The following is a 19,280-nucleotide window of genomic DNA, read 5'->3' as shown; positions in this document are numbered from 1 at the left end:
GACAAAATAAACATGAAAACCTGTTGTCATTAAATCTTTATTTTTTTATTGTTCAGTTAATTAAAACCTTAACAAAATGTTCTTATCGGTCTTAAGCATAATTAAAATGTGATCAATGAATAAGAACAAATACAACACATTTCCATTATCATTTCAACTTAAATTAAAATTTTGATCATTGAGTTTGGTCTTCTATTTAAAACCTAATAATTATATTTGAACGAATAATTGAAAATATTAAAGAAGTAAAACAAAAGACTTAGTATTTACATTGCGTTAACAAGTTTTTCAAAAGTCCTCATGAACTTTACAGTCTTACAATTTGATTGTGGTGACGTTGCGTCCAGACAACCAATTACAGCAGTCCTACAAGTACGTAGTTTCCTTGCTAGGAATATGTTCCTTAAAAAGCGCCTTCGCTCCATTCTCAACGGTTTACAGATACATATTATATGAATGAGATCTTCTTTTGCATACCCACAGAGGCGGCAGGAGACGGATTCTGTATGTTTCCAGGCAGGCTCGTCGGCCAATGTTGGAAATTTACCGAACCTCAATGCCATCAGCTTTTTTTTGTTAAAGAATGAGTATGTTGCATCCAGATAAGCCGCTGGGGTTAAAAATCTGTAGCTATTGATCAGGATCCAAGAATGTGAACGGTGCGAAGAAATGGCTTTGTCCATAATCAAAGAGTGAAATTTTGCGGCCTTATTTAGTGCTATTTTGAATGCTGAAAATGGCAGGTTTTTGTCCCAAATTTTAGCGGTGCAAGTTATCTCAAATGCACTAGTCAGATATTTGTTTGCTTCTGATTTTTTTGAGTTTCTAATTCCTGCCATAGATATTTGTTCAAATTATTAGCTGCCGCTCTCTTTTTAATCCGATACCACTCCTTTATGCATGAATAAAGCCGTCCCAAGCTTTCATTCTTTAGTCCAAACTCTAGACGAATTTGCGCTGGTGAGGCAGAGTTCGGCAATTGTAATACCCGTTTGTAAATTTTGGTAATTAAACTGTTTAGGAGAACAGAATTCTTGCCATTCATTGCTACACTACTGTAGGCTAGCGTTGGAAGAGCTTTATTGGCTATCACCGTAAGTAAAGGTTTTAAAGAGGGACCTTCTAGTTTTTTTCGACAAAGTGCTAAGTGCAAATATTAGTGTTGTTGATCTATTAGTTATATAGGTTTTCTGGGCCTTTAAGGTGAGCTTATCATCGATGTAATATCCCAAGTATTTGTAACTTGTCACCCTTTCCAACTGTTGTCCTTCTAGCCAAACATTGTGTGAAGTTATATGCCGATTAGTAATTAGCATAGTTTTAGATTTTGAAAAATTAAGAGCCAAGTTGTTTGCAGACAGAAAAGCTGATAGAACCGATAGCTGTCTTGATAAGCCAACCTTTGTCTGACTCATGAGGACGATATCGTCGGCGTAAGCCAGATGTGTCAATTGTAAGTCGCCTAATTTTGGCGGGTGGGCGTTACATCCATTTAGCTTTGCTGAGAGGTCCGAAATGAATAAATTAAACAGATGCGGGGCCAAGACGCATCCCTGTTTTAAGCCAGATGTTGTGCGCACTTTTTTTGATAGTCGTGACCCGTCTCCCAGCCTTACTTGCGTCCAGGTGTCGGAGTAGAATAGCAGCAGACCCCTTAATAAGTTTTCTGGAATCTTCCAGGCTCTTAATTTTGCCCATAATAGGTTCCTATCCACGCTGTCGAAGGCTGCTTGGAGGTCAATGAAGCACAAGTTCAGATCTTGTTTAATGCGCTTACATTTATCCGCGATCATGGAGATGGATAAGATATTTGTTATGGTCCCGATCCCTTCTCTAAATCCGGTTTGATTAAGTGGGATCAGGTCCCTCTCTCCTGACCACTTTACCAGATCAACTAATAATAGCGATGCAAAGTATTTGGCTTCGACGTCCTGCAGGGCGATTAATCTGTAATTTGCAGGGTTGGATCTCTCACCGCCCTTGTATATTGGCATTGTGATAGAACCGCGCCAGCTTTCAGGCACTAGATTGTAAGTTTGGATGTCTGAAAAGAGTTTCTCAAGTAATGTGCTCCAATATTCCGGTGCATCTTTGAAAACAGCTGACGGTATGCCGTTTGGCCCAGGGGCTCCGTTACTTTTGCCCTTTTTAATTACTTTCATTATCTCCTCAACTGATTTTTTTCCGTGTAATGCGCCAGAAGTAGGATATTTAGGCTGGCTAGTGATTGGTGTTTGGCTGGTACAGGCTTCTTCCAATGTCTTTATTTGTTGATGCGATGATAGCTGTATATTCCCAATGGCTATTGCTGGGCGAACTTTAAATTTGGAGGAGAGAAAGGTAACCCATTCGGATTCCTGTACATTTGAGGTCAATGCATTGCGTGGTCTTGTTAATTCATTTACTATTTTCCAGAATTTGTTCGAATTCGGAAGCTTTGAACTAAACAGCAAAGTAGTCCAAAAATTTTCGTTAGTGCTCCTTTTGTGTTCCCAGACCTTCTTTTTATATAGACGTCTTTGCGCGTAAAAAATGTCCCACTGCGGCGTGTCTTTATCCTGCGTCTGTAGCTTCTTTTGAGTTCTTCGCAAATTCCTCTTTAGTTCTAGAAGCGATTTCGGTAGTTTATTGTTAGGCCTTACTGATTTAGCCTGTTTGCCCGGTAATTTCATTTTTGTCATCAATTTATCCAGAAAAAGATTCCATATCTGGATATTATTCTTTGACTCGTCACACACCTCCTTCAATGTGGCCTCTATTTTTGAAAACCAGTCTGTTTTATTTGCTTCCGACCAGTTAATGCGCTTTTGGTTAATTGAGCTTAGATGACCCTCCAGTATGCATGATGGTTGGAATCTTTCCGTACTGAGGTTAAATTTAATGTGCTGCATCGCATGGTCACTCAAGGGCGTGTATTCAATGTAGAAGGATTCTACTAAATGAATTAATGGTAGGCTTACTACTGTGTAATCCAACGTTGAATGAGAATATGGACCGTAGAAAGTTTTTTTCGGAGGACGATCTTCGTTGGTCCTGCCATTCAAGACGCGCATACCTATATACTCTAGTTCTGTCACAAGGTGTATGCCAAGCTGGTCCTTACGAGCTCTCGACACGCTGCATATTTGCTGTGGGACACTCCAATACATATTATCTGCGGATAATATTTCGTCTTCCTCAGGGGAGTGTATCAAATTGGAATTAAAATCGCCAGTTAATATAATATTCCATGAGGGCTCTGTGGAGCGAAGCCCCATTATGGCGTTGCACAGCTCTACATTTTTTTTCTTTTTGACTTTTGAATTTGGTTGTGTGTAATAATTAATCAGGATTGTTGTCTTGGTGTTGGTTACCTTCTGTCCTGTTAATTTGATTATTTGAATGCCTGGGTCGGTGGAATTAAGCTGCTCAGAATTAATGTTTAGGGCGGTTGGCACGTAAACTGCTAGGCCTCCAGTCGCTCGACCGTGGGTTTTGGATTTTTCAGCAGCTACAGTGTAATGGGTGAAACCTACTAATGCGATATCTTCTTGCGACCAGGTTTCTTGCAAAGCGATGATATCGCAGTTTGCCCATTCATCTAATGCTTGTCCTTCCTCCAACAGTCTTTTTGCTCCAGCGATATTCCACGATATTACGTGTATCCCCCCGTGTGCATCTTGGTTCGGCGTTTCTTTATTTGGTCAATGCCTCCGCTTGTCATTTAGCATACTGGGAAGCCACTTCCAATGGTCCATTGAGTGTTGAAATTCCTCGACTTTTTCCTCTTCTATTACTCCCTGAGTAAGCATTAGGTTGCTTCTGCCTTTGGCATTGTGTAAGATTGAGTAGACTGGTTTCTGGATTGCAAGGTCTGTAATTTTCCTGGTAAACCGTGTACCACTTTCTTTTTTTAATGGCAATGGATAACGCGGGGCAATGGGTTGTGATAATTGTATGCCCCATGATAGAAACCGGTCTGAACACCCTAATATTAATTGGACAATACCTGGGGTTTTCCAAGTGGTCAATGTTTGCTCGTTGCTTGTATCCTTTGACTCTCTCTGAAATTGAACCTGTTCCAGGTCTATGGATTTTATGTTACTTAGTTCATTAATTTCTGCCATGAGTTTCAAGATGTTACTCCTATTTAATGTATCATGTCTGCCCTGTGTCTTATATTCGGGAGTAAAAATTAGTTGACAGTGAACATCGGATGACTCGTTTGGAACTTTCCTTGTGTTCTTACTCATTTCTCCATTTGTATGATTAATGTCCTTGTTTGTTATACTTATACTTAGTTTGCCTTGATTTAAGGCAACCGGGGTTTCAAGTATCAATCTTTGAGAGTCGTGGCAAACTTTTACTTCTAAATTATGTGTTCCGGGTTCAGACAGTGCTTGAAAAGTTGAAGCGAAAAGACCCTTTTCCTCTGATTCTGTTCGGGCAGCGGCTTGTACTTGATTGGTATCATCATTTACTGCCCTATTGTCTCCTGCAGGGAGGATTGCGTCTTGCTGGTTAGAAGAATTGAGGTTTCCTTTTGATCCTGAAGCTATCAAGTGACTGTGCTTGTTGTTATTCGCCCAAACTGAAGTGGTGACTTGCGATGTGGTAATTTCTTTATTGATTTCTTGGTGAGGGTTGGGGTTCTGATTTAAGTGAGATTCTTTGCCTTTTCCACGGTGAGATGATTTTTCAGAAGTATTTTCACTTCCTGTGGATGGCCCATTGTTTGTTGTTTGCGGTATATTATGAAGTTTATCAGTCATTTGTTTCGAGCTAGTCAGGCTATCGGCTGGCTGTTGTCCTTTGAGAGCCTTTGTCGTCGTCAATGATGTATTGATGGACATGTCAGCATTGGCCCTTTCGTCTATGCCAAATTCCATGATGCTATCCTCTGTTAGTACCTTTGTATTAGAGTTTACAAAAATGGGATATATGTTGAGGTTTGACCGTGAGCCTACTTCACTTTTTTTGTTCCTTGCTTTCCGTTCTTTTTTCCTTTGTCGCTTTGTCATTGTTAGCTTTGTAGGAACTAAGTTGGTTACATCAGTTTTAATTTCTTTATGGGTTTCTTCATTGATTGAGATTTTTTCGAACTTGGGGGGTTCTTCTATTCTGGCGTTCTCTAATAAGAGGTTATCATCTTTAAGTTCGTAGCTCTGGGTGTTACCTTTACCAGACTGGTCAGACTCTATGGCTGGATGGATGAGGCGCTTGTTTAACGTAAGAATCTGGTCTAAAACTGTAGGTAATGTGCTTAACTTATCTAGTACTGGACCACAGGTACATGATGATTCGAGTTGGAAGGTATTTGATTGTGCTCTAATAATCAGATTATTTAAGTTATCCAATTTTGTATTAATACCGGCTATATAGGCAGCTATTACGTTCATTAGATCTATTTGAATGTCCAGCTTGTCGGATTGCATTATTAATGCTGTTGTGGATGTTTGAAGTGCTTGTAGTATAGGCGCAGCAAGGGCCAAAGGACCATTATCTTTGTCATGCTGTTTATTGGTATCTGTGATTGCTGGATTAACATTTCTCTCCTCTGATGTAGTCATGTGATTTTCACTGTTTCCCCCTCTGGGAAGTTGCGGATCCGGTTTGCTGCTTTTGATTTCTACTGGAGTATCTTCCTCCTCCGGAATATGCTTTGTATTGGCCGAACGATCGTTCTCTTTGCCGTGGCAATCTATCAGGCTAAGGTCAGGCCATAGGTGAGAGAGCGCGTTGTGGCTCGAGTGCATAACTTGTATATGATCCTGGCTTGCTCCTGAATCCACTACTTTTGTGAGTTCGGTTGGTTGTATAGTGGTGATATTGGAATACCCGATAGCTGAATGAACCATTGCTGATGTGGTGACTAATCTGACAGCATCAGGCAAGATTATTCTATTAGTTGTGCTGACTTGTTGATCCGGGCCTTTTGCAGATGTTAATGTGTCGCTGCATTGGTGGTGTGATTTTCCTGCAAGGGGTGCTTCTCTTGCATCCACCTCGCTTTGATCTTTTGCTACTGTTACTTTAACAGGAGCTAAGGGGGACGATAGTCCTTCAACGTCACCTGTTGTTGAGAACAGTACTGATCCTGGGTCCTTTAAAAATTGAAATCGCATTGCTGTGTCTTTTCTTAATGCAGATTTTTCAAATAGGGATGCGATTGGCGAGATTAGTGGATTTTTCGGGGGGTTGTTTGCCTTGTTATCATTAGATTTATCAAGCCTCCTTCGCTTTGCGGGCCCCTTTGGGGCGTTGGTTTTATCTCCTGGGGCCCTTCTCACTTTGCCAGATCGCATAATAACTTGTAGATATGGCTCAGATTTAAGCCTGGTTTATGCCTGGTTTGTGCCGCGGTATCTGGCGATTCCCTGCCGGATGTTTGTATCTGGCGTTCGTGTTCTCTGCGTTCTCTGTGTTCTCTGTGCTCTCTGTGTTCCGTCCGTGCCTCCTCCCTCAGTGCTCGCTGAGGTGCTGCAGCGCAGCCGAGAATTACAAGAAATGAGAACGACTGCACAACTGCACTAGGACTAGGACTAGGACTAGGACTAGGACTAGGAGGACTGGGAGGACTATGGCAAATGGATCGCTCCCCGTTCCAATACTGCTCACGAAAAATCCTGTCCCCGAGTTTACACAGATCTTCAACAGTAGAGCTGGTGGAGGGATCAGGTGTTGGGGAACAAGACTACTGTGGTGTTGTTATCGCAGCGCTTGACACCAAATTTAACGTTTAACATTATGCTCTCAGCGCTCACTCTCACCTGTAGTTAATGCAATTGCTGCTTCACTGCTTCACTCATATGTGGCGTGTAGCTAGTTGTCCTTGTTGTTGCAGGGGCAATCTCCACTACTCCAAAGAAATGGCAGACAGATGGATCCTGCCGGGCTGGTTGCTGGTTGCAGGTCGCTGGCTACTGGTTGTGGGTCGCTGGTTACTGGTTGTTAGTTGCCGGCTGGTTGAACTCTGGTCGATCCGGACCGGTCCGGTCTCAGGTCTAAGGTCAGGTCTCAGGTTGCTCCCGCGCCGTGCCCCTTCACTCCTTGCGCCTTATTAGGATAGTTGGCGGGGGGAAAGGCAGGGCAAGGGGAGACCAAGTATACCGCCCTGTCACTTGGTTGCAGTGCTCCAGCTCCCCCCTCTCGCAGCCCCCTCGTGAGGGCAAGTCTGAGAGCAATCCGGGGTAGGGCGGAGACAGTACAACACGGAGCTGCGTAATGCAATGCGGTGCTGAGCAATGGGTCAGCCCCAGGCTCTGACCGTTGCTACGGACCGGTGGTGTGGCTCTCACCCTGCGGAGCCGGTGACTCTAGCGGCTCTAGCGGCTCCTGCCGCGATTACGCAGTCACGGTGCCCTTGATGCCACCCTTGATGCCGCTCTTGGGGGGAGAAAAAGGACAAGAATGCGAAGCAAAACGGAGCGCTCTTCAGAACACAGAACGCTGAACGCCGACCCGTTTGTTGCTCCGCGCGCCTCGTTCCTCGTCTCTCTGGTTCTCACGAACGCAGCTCAACTGTTGTCATTAAATCAAAACAATATGTCCTGGGAGTCCCGTTATAAGAATTCCACACCCTGTACTGATATATTGGCTTTCAATGCAACAGAATAATAACATGAACGTGTTGCTATTGTTAACAGTATAGTACTCTAGTAAAATCTATCAGCGGTGCATGCTTGTTTTGAAATTGTGAAACTAAGAAAGATTTTATTAAATCAAGTATATGTTGAATGAATGTGATAAGAAAGTGTATTCTCTATGTTTGGGGTTGTGGTTCCTCCATATGTCTATCGAATTTGTATTGTGCAAGGTAGATTTCATCAGTTTGGAGGCTGCGGGGGTGGAGGTTCCCACCCTAAAGATCTGTGAGTAAACAGTTGTTAACTAGTAGTGACCATGAAGATTAACTCTTCAGAGGTGAATTCAGCCAAAGTATGCAGGAAGGACAACACAAAGGCATCTAGCCAATGTGATTTCTCTGCCATATGGAGAGCTTTATAGCAAGTATCTTTCTTCCTGATCTTTCCTTTGTTCCATAATCAGTAATAGGATAGCCAGGTGAAAAAAGGTGATCACCCTATCGTTCATAATGTTTGTAGGTAATGCAATGTAGTGGGAAGTGTAGATTGTACCTGATTCTGTTTCCGTCAGATTGTTTGATTGGTCCCTTGTTTATAGAGGAGTATGTCTCCATGATATGCTCCATGTTCTTGCTCTAGCTAGTTATATCAATTAGAATACGTTAATAATTGATAGTAAGCAATGCGGTTTGCCTCAGATAAACATAAGTGTCTATTACAATAGAGTTTCAAAGTTGTTGGCCCAAAAGCCCCCGCACCCCCCCCCCCCCCCCCCCCCCCCAAAAAAAGTGCTGGCCAAATAAGTGAATAATATCTAAAATAAAACATAAAAAAGGCTTAACTGGTGTGTCATCTATGACTAATAGAGGTTGGGCCTGCTTTGTCTTATGGTTTGGCTCTAGGTCCCCATGGCTTTCATCTTCTTCCAACTACCAATTCTATTATCTTGCAGTAACCAATTTTCCGAAGAACCAAAGCTGACCTTAAGTATTCCCGTATAAAACCAAATTCCCTTCTACTAGGTTTGTGGCCAGAGTACCCTGCAAAACCATTTAATTACAACTGTACATCTTTTCACAGATGAGGAATTAGTCAACCCTCCTTCAGTATGGATTTATGCCTGTATGATAATCAAAAAAGAAAAATATTGGGCAGCCAAAAGTCTTACAAACTGTATATGGATAATAATGGTGACGTAAATGCTTTTTTGTAAGTGGGGAAGTGGATAACATATATCCTAAAGATTGCAACCTGTATGGAACTGTTTGATGGGAGAGGATTTAGTGGCTATGGGCCACCGTCCTGCATGCTTTAAATTGTTAATTGTGATTTTTCAGGATCCTGAGGGTGTCTGGGCGCATGCTTACTGAAGTTGTTGGGGAGGGGTTTGACAAATGTGCAGCACAGGCTTAATAACCTTTGTCCAGTTGGCATAGACAGGGGTTTAGTTGTTAAAATTGAATTCCATTAGCTATTCTCCTATTTTTTGATATAGCTCATACTTAAGTGGGATTCGCAAAGAATCCTAGAAGTAGTCATGGAAACCATGAGCAGGTATAGCTTTCCAGGAGTACCATCAGATTGCAAAATGTCTTTGTAGGAGTGTAGGGTCTGCTATCCTATGGTCACCCCAAATTTTTGCTTTTTGCTTCACTGGTTTATGACTTAATGTGGCTGTGGGCCTGCTAATCAGACCCACAGCCTGCTGTTCTCTCTCTAAATTAATGCCAATGCACTCTAGGTGCATTACGAATTGGAACTGGTTCACCTTATATGCCCCTGTAACAGTGTTCTCCAGGTACCCAGGGCATAGGTGTATCCAAGGCCTACCAGGGGCTGCAGCATGTATTGTGCCACCCCTGGCCTGGCCTCCATATTTGACACAACTGGCTGATCACTCAGCTGGGGTAAGTTGGTGTAATCACCTCTTACTAAGGTATAGTATCCCTATATCTAACCCTAACTGGACACATGTTAACCTATAAGCCACTCCTATGGAAGGCCTCAGCAATCCTGGAGGCAGAGTGCTTGGTTTCATGTGAGATGGTGCTCTGGCACGAGCTGAGCCCGTCTGCAGCTGTCGGGAACAACTCCCTTAGCTGTTCCGGGATATTGCCATACCATATACTCTTAAGTGCATTATAATCCTCGCGGTTATATGCTAACTTTGGTTTGGCTTTATCAAAACATGTCGAGTAAGGTGTCATACGATTTGGAATACTATCCCCTCGACAGTTCTGTCGACGGGGATAGCATTCCACCCTTCTAGAGGGACACGACATGTACATAGCCTTAACCCCGGTTAAAGTTAACCAGAGCCTCAGCATCACAAAATGGATGCTGCCACCACAGACACAAGTCTGACCTCCTGCTGCTGGGAGTCCTTCCAGCGAGGGAGGCTTGGACAAAGGGTTTCCTGCCTTGGGAGGTGCGAGCACCACCCCAGACAGGATTTTGTGTATTGGGTAGGACAGGGCTGAATAGAATCAGACATGCCCGGGGCACACAAGGTGTCCTCGTGCATAAGCCAGTCCAAACTGGTACTGGGGCTTCCCAGCCCTGGCGCGGAGCTGGACAAAGGAAAGGGGGTGTAACCGCCCCCCCTTCCTGGTCCCACCCAGAGGAGGGACCTAGCAGGTGATCCACCCCTCAGATTGGGAATAAGAGTGGGAGCAGTGCCATGGCACCTCAGATCATCCTGAATCAACTTGAAACTAAGAGGACGACTGGAGTTCGACATTCTGCTGCACAGAAGACTGAAGAGCATCTCCCTTGTGGCCTAGGAGTGGCCACCCTGTGAACACAGGCACCATCCAGCAACTCGACGTCTGCTTTGCCACCGCCTCCTGCCGGAGCCCGAGCCTAGAGCCCGACGAGACCAAGACTCCCAGACTTCTCACAGCCCGATCCACAGTCCCTGCAAAGAAGGGACCCTTGGAGGCACCGAGAGACGTGGGACCGGGCATCTCGAAAGACCCCAGAGAAGCTGACTGTGCAGCACCCGAGGCACCCTCAACTCTGTGCTTTGGGGTTTGAGAAGCCCCACAACCGAGCAGCCCTTGCACCGAAGATCAGCCCCCCTGCATCTCCACGATCTGCGTGGGGCCCTTTTGCATCGTGCCACTCGACGCGCCATCCCGGCCACTTGCCACGTGGTCAGCGGCCATGTTGGCGACAAAACCTACAATTTACACTGCGGGTCTGGTTGCTCCAGACTTGCCCTCGCTCCTGTAAAAAGGAGCACCCGCTCTGACATTGCTGGTCCGAGTGATAAGCTTTTTCCACTTCCTGCGTGGCTTGCATTAGCCAAGGCCTGATTGCTCCAATCAAGTTGCCGACACCGCCATCAGCTAGAGCCTTCGTGGGACAGCTCGTGATCGACTCCTGGACGTCCTCGACCTCTTTGTGTCTATGTGGCTGAGGAGACAAGCTGCACCTCATCGCCTGTTTGCACCTGACATCGCCTGGTTCCATCCTGGTTCCACGGTAGTCCCTGGCTAGTGACTTTGAACATTGTCCCCTCTGCTTTCAGGTCTTCACCACTTCAGATCCACCCTTGGATCCACCGGAACTCTTCTCGTCTCGACGCCTGCAGCATCTTCAGCTCCAAGCGCCATCGACCTGCGTGACGACCCGACACTACTTCGCACCTGTGCACCCGCTTCCTGTGGGTGAGGTAACTCAGCAACGCCGGTGTTCCTACACTGGTACACACCTCTAGTGCCTAGGTCTAAAGTTTTGTCCTTCTAGGTCAGCCGGAAGGTTCCTTAAACACTAACTTTGTAACTTTTACGCACCATTGACATTACATTGGTATATGCGTGCACTTTCAGCACTGCACCCGAGTCCCGCGGGCCTTTCCCGACTTCTTCACTGTTAGTCCCGAACAGCTCCAGCGATTCCCAAGGCCCTAGGCCTACTTCCTTTCAGCCAGGTGGTTCTTATACCACTATTTTAGTGTATGGTTTAGGGGCCCCTAGGGCTCATCCATATTGTGCAACTTTTGTGTATTTAAACTGTGTTTTGTTTTAACGCATTTTCTTCTGTGCTCATAAAGAGTATAGGGGCTTTTGTAGTAAATAAATATATATATATATATATATATATTTTCTATATATCTGTGTGGTGTCCTTTCATTTGGTATTCAAGGGGATTGTGTATGGTAAAACAGCTCACTTCACATGCCTTTACAGAGTTTAGCCTAAGTCTGCTTTGTCCACGCTACCTCTAGGATAGCTGGTCTATAAGGTTGACTTACAACCAATCATCATAAGGGTTGCTTGGCATGGTACAAGGTGATCACTAGAACTAGTGAGCATCACATACCAGGCCAACTTCTCACAGTCTTTCCACTATTTTCTGGGCAATTTTGTATTTGCACAATACACCCTATTCCATAAGAGGAACGCTTTTAATTATGGAGAAAAGACTTCCAATAAATATTTGTGTGTTAGCTTTACACTCCTCCATAGAAATGTAACTACTTCTGCTGTGAGTAAAAGTGTACGTTTTTTGAGAGTGCTACTCTGCAATAGGGATGTGAATGACCACAAACACATGAATTTGCGAGTGCTCACATACTTCTGCATCGACATCCAGTTTGAAATGCGTCATGTCCTGCCCCAAACCTAAACGTTTCAGTGCCGGAAAAACAGTCATACTGATTTTCCCCACACCATAGGTGTACTCTACTATGGTAAAATGAGATCAGCCCCTAGTTTGTGAGTAAGCCCCTTCCCCCTAATTCACTATTAAATATGGGGGTTGCTGTCTGATTTCCCAACAGAAAATACACTCCTGCCTTTTACAGGAGCAAAATATATACCTTTCAGGGGAGGGAAACTATGGGCTAGAATTATGAATAAGCACAACATAATAGTTTGTGATTGTTTACCTACTTCTTCTACAGGGTTACTCACCGTGAAATGCCTTCTGCTCTGCCCCTAATTCTACTGTTAAACCATAGTTGTGGCTTTTTTGCTGTAACAAGTGCATTTACTCCCATAGAGTTGTGCAAATTCTTATTCTGTTTATCAAGATCTGGAATTTACGGCAAACAGTTGCTTTTGTTTTTGGCACACTATCGACCTAAAGACTTATCTGTTTTAAATCCTAGCATTAAACTTAACAACAGAAGAATGTGTGATGATTTACTTTTTTGTTGTTGATTTATAGTATTTCTCTCCCATTTTGAACAATTACTTTTTGTTCTTGTTGAGTCAAGATCATCTAATCTGAATTATTTATGCATGTCTTTCCTGTTCTTATTTGATTGCCTCAAACCAAACTGAATTCTTTGTATAACACTGTGTTGCCTTGTGTGCAGATTTACATAGGTATTGTCATTGAACTCCGCCATAAGGGTGTATAAGATACAGTTGTCATCTGTTGGTTCAAGCACAAAGTAGCAATTCTAAAAGGTCCTGTTTTTCCTCTTAGGCTAGGGAAGAAGACAATAATCAGGATGGTAAGAAGGACCAGTTAAACCTGAAACTGGAGCTACCTGTGCAATCTACGGAAGCAATTCAGAGTGTGCAACTTATTTTGACCTTCTCATATCAGCTGTATGTGAGTACCTGGAGTGCCTCTATTAATTATTACAAGTGTTGTTAACCACCTCTGACTGCATTCAATGCTGTTTCCTTATCTTCCTGCCGTTGTTTGATTACATGTTGTAGAGTGAAGATGTGCAGAATAGGTCCAGGGGAACCAGATCCCTGCAGATTTGCAGGACATCAACTTAAGCTTCATTTGCATACATATGGGAACATGTACACAAGTGGCCTACAGATAGTCTGACGTGTTTGGCTTTCCTTGACCTACATGGGCACATTTCGGTTGGCTTCCATCACAACCGCTGGGAGACAAATCTGTCTTTGATCAGAAAACGTTTTTCATACATGCCTTACCTTTTAGTATAATTTCGTTATTTGGCATTCAGAAATGTTTCAGTGTTGTAGCTCAAGCATCATCATGTCAAAAAACCACCAAATGTACAAAACCTCACTGGTTGCTCTTAAAACTGAATGGTCCTCAGTAGTGTTTTAACGTTTCTTTGGAACATTGTATGTTTTCACTGCAGCATCACTCAAATTCCAGAGGCTTCCGCCATCACAGTCTAGATCTAGCCAACTTCTTTAGTCCTAGATTTTTTCCCACTCATGGATAACTATTCTATAGTGATTGCTAGATCTAAGAACTTAGGAAGCAATTCATCGATCTCTTTCCCTGCAGCGAATGACATATGAGCATAGGAATTGATTGACTCTCACCTAAAAAGCTCGCTCTACCAGTCTTGACCCCACTCTATTTACAACTTTTGCAAGGCTGAGGCAGACATACCCTCAGAATATTTTTGTGTAATTTAGCTTGAGAGAATACTCTTCGAGGAAAATTTCTCCTTTGAGTCTCGAAGTGCAGTAGCAGATTTGCAAAAGAAATAAATTAGGTGGTCATCACTTACAGGGAGTACATTTGTCACATAGTTGTCATTGGAAAACACAGTTTATACAGATCTTGCCTGATACAGCATTTCTCTGAATGGTGCCAATGCAGCAGTAATTTACAATGTAATCAGCTCATCAATGGGTGTAATTAGGGGGGGTTCACATAGGTTACCACGATAATCATTCCAATTGGACCACACAGCCACCCACTTTCTGGGGGCAGCCCGGGCCACATAAACTATCTTTTCTTGGATCATGCACCAGTCCATATCCTTCTTCCAGGAACTGAGCGTTGGAGGTGTTACTGCCCCCCACAATCTTGCTATATTCCTTTTTGCAATTACCAATCCTAACGTTACCCATAGTTTGCCCTACGATGATAGATCTGTGGGCTCCCAGATGTTCAGAAGGCACCTCTTAACTTCCGGATGCAATTCCACCCCCCACACCTCTCGCATACAATCGAGTACCCGTTTCCAATAAGGTTGCAGCACAGGGCATTCCCACAGTATGTGAAAGAAGGTTCCCACCTTCCCCTCCTGCAGAGCCCATCTTCACTGCCGCCCATAAAAATCAGCCTAGTGCCAGAGATATAGACTCTGTGGAGGATTTTCAATTGGATTAATCTCAGTTTGGCTGATATTGCTATTTCCTTGCGGGATGCAAGCGCTTCTCTCCACTCGTCGTCGTCAATTTCGAGTCCGTATGCCTCCCATTTTCCTCTAAGAGCTAGCAATGGGTCTGAAGTGTGGTTAATAAGCATTTTTTATGTGAGGGAAATAGCACGTTCTGGAAGGTGACCATCCAGCAGCCTGTCTTTGAAGGGGAGGACTCCAGTAGCTGAGTCCCTGGAGAGATGTTTGCCTGAAGGGAATGCCTAACCTGCAGACATCGAAAGTGTTCTGTCTGTTCCCGGTCATAGGTGTGTTGGAGCGGAGCGAATGGCACAACTCCGTCCGGGCCCCACAGGTCTTTGATGTGAGAGATCCCGAACAAGTCCCAATTGTGGAACCCTTTGGTGCGACTCAGTGTGCCCAATCTTTCCGAGGCCCATAGCGGGGTAACCAGTGTAAGTTTGTCAGCCCACCCCAGTTTCCGGTGAGGGGGTACCTGCAAGGCCTGGAATAAAGTGAGTAGCAGATTTTCTACCAGTTTAGCTGGTTATTGCAGCTTTTAAGTTTAAACAGTTTTTTTTATTAGCAAACCACAACAATGCATGGAAAGTAGAACCACATCAACCACTTTGTCTGAATCACAGAAGTGTTCACATGTCTCTGACTGCAGGCACAAAACAGGAGGACATGCTGACCCCTGCGTATGCCATTTTTATGCTGAATTGTTTGCACCTGGAGCCCGGCTTTCATTACAGCAAATTGTAACACAGTTATTACCATGCTACTTCTCCCTCTCTAAGCCTCACTGCCTTCCTAAGTAGCCTGAACATGAGCCACATGAGGCAAGGCTTTTCACACAAAGGTTTTCATTACTTTGTCCATCTCTTCTGTAAGATTAGCACTTGACATTACGAGTGACACACCCAGAGCTTTTGTCACAGCCCCCTGTTCAGTTTGTCCATCTTTTCTGTCTTGGTCTCCATACTCACACTTGTTCCCAGACAGGCTTTAACATGCTCTGCATCACATGGAGTCATTATGTCAGCCACACTGTTTTACAGAGAGCCCGCTTTCGCCTTTACCTTCACATGGGATCTTTTAAACCACACCATTCTATTAGATTGCACTTGTATTTTTGCTTGAATGGTCTGGATCACCCACAAACTTCTGTCAGAATTGAGATGCGCTTTATCACAGCAGTCAAACTCAGAAGCGCTCCTGCTGTATTTCGCCATAACATAAATGGCAGCAATATGGCAGCTTTTAGCCCCTTATGATGCCAGTTATCTTGCAGCTTATAGAACTCCTTTCTGACCATCCTTTTTATGCTACTCTGCCAATATATCAGTGATTATAATCTATTTAAGATGGCTGCCACATGGGTGAAATGGGGCCAAAGGGTTCCTCAGAATCTAGCAGATAGGGCAGGCACGCACCCATGCCTGGGTCTTTGAGGTATGTCTGCTTATTCATCCCAGAGGGACAGGAGGAATAACTCTCATGCCCATGCTCTGTGTACAGCAAGTTTCATGTACCACGTCTAGGGCAGACTTCTACCCAGTTAACCTGTTTGGTTGCAGTGACAATCTCACAGGGAACTGCCCCAGTCAGCAGAGGTGTCCTGACGCTGTTGGCTCCACTACCATCCTTTCACCTCAACCCCCATCGATGACTGTTGTCTTGAGCTCCATTCCATAGGACATGGAGAGGTGCATTGTAGCACTGATCTACGATGCTCTTGCCACTCAAATCAAGTTGCTTGCAGCAGGTGGAGCTCTTTCTCTTCGCCTCAGATACATTCTCAGTTGCTTTCCTAGCCCTTTAGATACAGCAGCAGGTGAGCAGAAGGAGCTGTAATTGAAGCCCCAAGAAGATGTGGCCATTAATTACCTAGGAAACCAAATTTGACGAAAGAGTAGGTCATTTATTAGCAATTAGAACCAGACAAACATTAGCTGCAGGGGAAATAAAAGAAATCAAGGACAGCACAGGGACTATAGTTAATAAGGTGGAGGAAGTGCAGGAAGTCTTTAGGAGGTTCTATGAATTACTATATGAGCAGGATACAAGTAATGATCTGCCAAGGATACCAGAATATTTGTCATATACACCACATAGAGGGTTAAGTATGGAAGATAGAGAGAGATTGGACCTTCAGTTAACGCTACAGGAGGTAAGAGAAGCAACATTTAGCCTCCCCTCTGGCAAAGCAACAGGACAAGATCAAATTCCAGTTGAATTCTATAGGACCTTTTGGGATGTGCTGGGAACAGACATCTGGACAATATGCTGTATGGCGCAGGGGGGTAGGGTAGTTCCACAGTCCTGGGCCGGGGCGGACATAATTGTAATATTAAAAAAGGATAAGCCTCCAATAGAGCCAGGCTCATACAGGCCAATAACGTTATTGAACGCAGATGCAAAAATATTTTCTAAAACACTAGCAAATAGGCTTAGTAGGGTTATTGAGAGTCTGGTGTCCCCGGAACAGCATGGCTTTATACCAGGCAAGGGGACTACCCAGCACACCAGACAGATGATCACTGTCCTGGATGCAACCGAGGTGGCAGGAGACCCTGTCGCGGCTATTTTTCTGGATGCTGAGAAGGCTTTTGACAGGGTCTCCTGGGACTATCTGTGGAAAGCCCTGGAATGGGCTGGGTTGGGTGAAGGCTATATAAAGGCAGTTCAGGCACTTTATAAGAACCCATCGGCTAGGATAAGAATCAACAAATCATACACAGAGGTAGTACGGATTCGACGCGGGACTAGGCAGGGATGCCCAGCTTCACCTCTACTATTTGCTATATACCTAGATCCGCTGCTAAGAAGGTTGACAAGTAATCACAGGATCCCCCCAGTCAGATTACACGAGCAGGAATATAAATTGTTCGCCTATGCGGATGACGTCGCAATCATAACATCAGCGCCAGGGGGAGCCCTAATAGAAATAGAGCAAGAGGCAAAGAAATTCGGGGCCTTCTCGGGATATCTTATAAACAGAGGAAAGACGCAGATAGTGCAGAACAGGTTTACCAATTGCCAGGATACCAGAGTAGTTCCGGAAGCAATGTATCTGGGGATCAGGGTATCAGCGGAATTGGATAGAGTCGTAGAGATTAACATAGAGCCACTTTTAGGGAAAGTTAAAAGAAACTTAGAGAGAGTCAATAATCTACATCTGACGTTAATGGGGCGAATTAATATGATTAAAATGGTCACGTTTCCGAAACTTCTATACATCCTTAGAGCAATCCCCTTATATGTTGATGGTACATGGTTTAACAAAATAGAAGCAATTATGAATAGGTTTATATGGGCACAGGGGAAGACACGAAGGGCGTATCGTTTCTTGACACTCCCAAGGGAGAAGGGGGGTTGGGGCGCACCTGATTTTAGATTATATTATTGGGCAGCAGCTCTACAATACGCACAAGGGTTATTAGGACGGGGATGTGGGAATGCTTATGAAGCAGTTCTGGGCAAGGAGGCAGGGAACGCCTTGGTGAATACAGTGGATTATGTATACTTCAAACATACTAGGTTCAAGACACTGAGCGCAATTTACAAAATCTGGAAGGCCGTTGGGGAAAAAGCTAGGAATTGGGAGATATAACAGATATCTTAGGCTATACTCCAATAACGATCTTCCCTCAGAAATCTTCAGGGATACAGTCATGAAGGAATGGGATGGTAAGGGGATTAAAAAACTAGGTGACCTGCTGGATGCAGAAGGGGTGTTCTTTTCATTCCAAGAAATTCAAATTAAGTCTAATATCCCAGGATGTAATTTCTTTAAATATTTACAACTCAGGAGTTACTTTTATAAGAAACAGGGCGGGACAGTAGGGATGTCTTATTGTAGGATAATGGACTACTTGGAGCGTAGTACACGGGCAACGATTAGACAACTTTATGCTGAATTTTATGCATTAAAAACAGACGATAGAGAGAAATTCTCCAAGAAATGGGTGGAACAAGTAGGGGCGCACCCTGATGGGCTACAAAACTCATTAGATTTGGGACGGTCGGTTTTGTGCTCGGCTACGCTACAGACCCAGCACTATAAGACGATTTATGCTCTCTATCACACACCTGCAAGAATTGCCCAGTGGGGGGGCACTACGGGCATAACATGTCCAAGATGTAATTCAAGTAGTGCCAATATTGTACATATGTTTGCACAATGTCCACAACTCTATACATTAAAACTGGCAATCGAAGAATTTATGGAAGTTTCTCTAGGGATAAAGATTAAATTGTCGGAAGAATTGATAATGTTAGGGGTAAATATAAGAGACAGTAATGAACACCCAGAATTTTTGTTTATGGCTACGGCAGTTTTAAGGATTATCATTGCAAGGGCTTGGCTTGATAAGACGGCACCCACATTTCAGACGTGGATAGCAAGGCTTCTCTCCACATATAATTTAGAGAAGGCAATTTACGATAGGAAAGGCAGAAGGGCAAGGTTATTGGGGGGTAGGATCTGGTTACCCATAGAGAAGTGGAAGAATAGGAGCAAGTAGAGAGCTCAAAATATAAGATGATTGATTTTGATTGTACCTGAATTTTGTACTTGTATTTGAATTTTGTGAAATACCTCTATTATTTTTCTCTTTTTTTTGGGACTGTACTGCTAAAATGTATATTGG

The 19,280-nt window shown here is 43.9% G+C and overlaps 1 protein-coding gene across 2 annotated transcripts in view; it reads left to right on the top strand.

Moving 5' to 3' along the window:
- TMEM231 (transmembrane protein 231) overlaps positions 1–19,280 on the top strand; it is a 183,478-nt gene that overhangs the window by 36,243 nt on the left and 127,955 nt on the right. For both annotated transcript variants that reach the window (XM_086945467.1, XM_086945466.1), the window contains exon 3: positions 13,005–13,133. In XM_086945467.1, the coding sequence (XP_086801593.1) occupies positions 13,005–13,133 (129 nt within the window). The remainder of the gene's footprint in view (positions 1–13,004; positions 13,134–19,280) is intronic.

The sequence above is a fragment of the Lissotriton vulgaris genome, chromosome 12 (assembly GCF_964263255.1).
Source record: "Lissotriton vulgaris chromosome 12, aLisVul1.2, whole genome shotgun sequence".
Classification (NCBI taxonomy): Eukaryota; Metazoa; Chordata; class Amphibia; order Caudata; family Salamandridae; genus Lissotriton; species Lissotriton vulgaris.
This window is presented reverse-complemented; position numbering and strand designations above follow the sequence as displayed.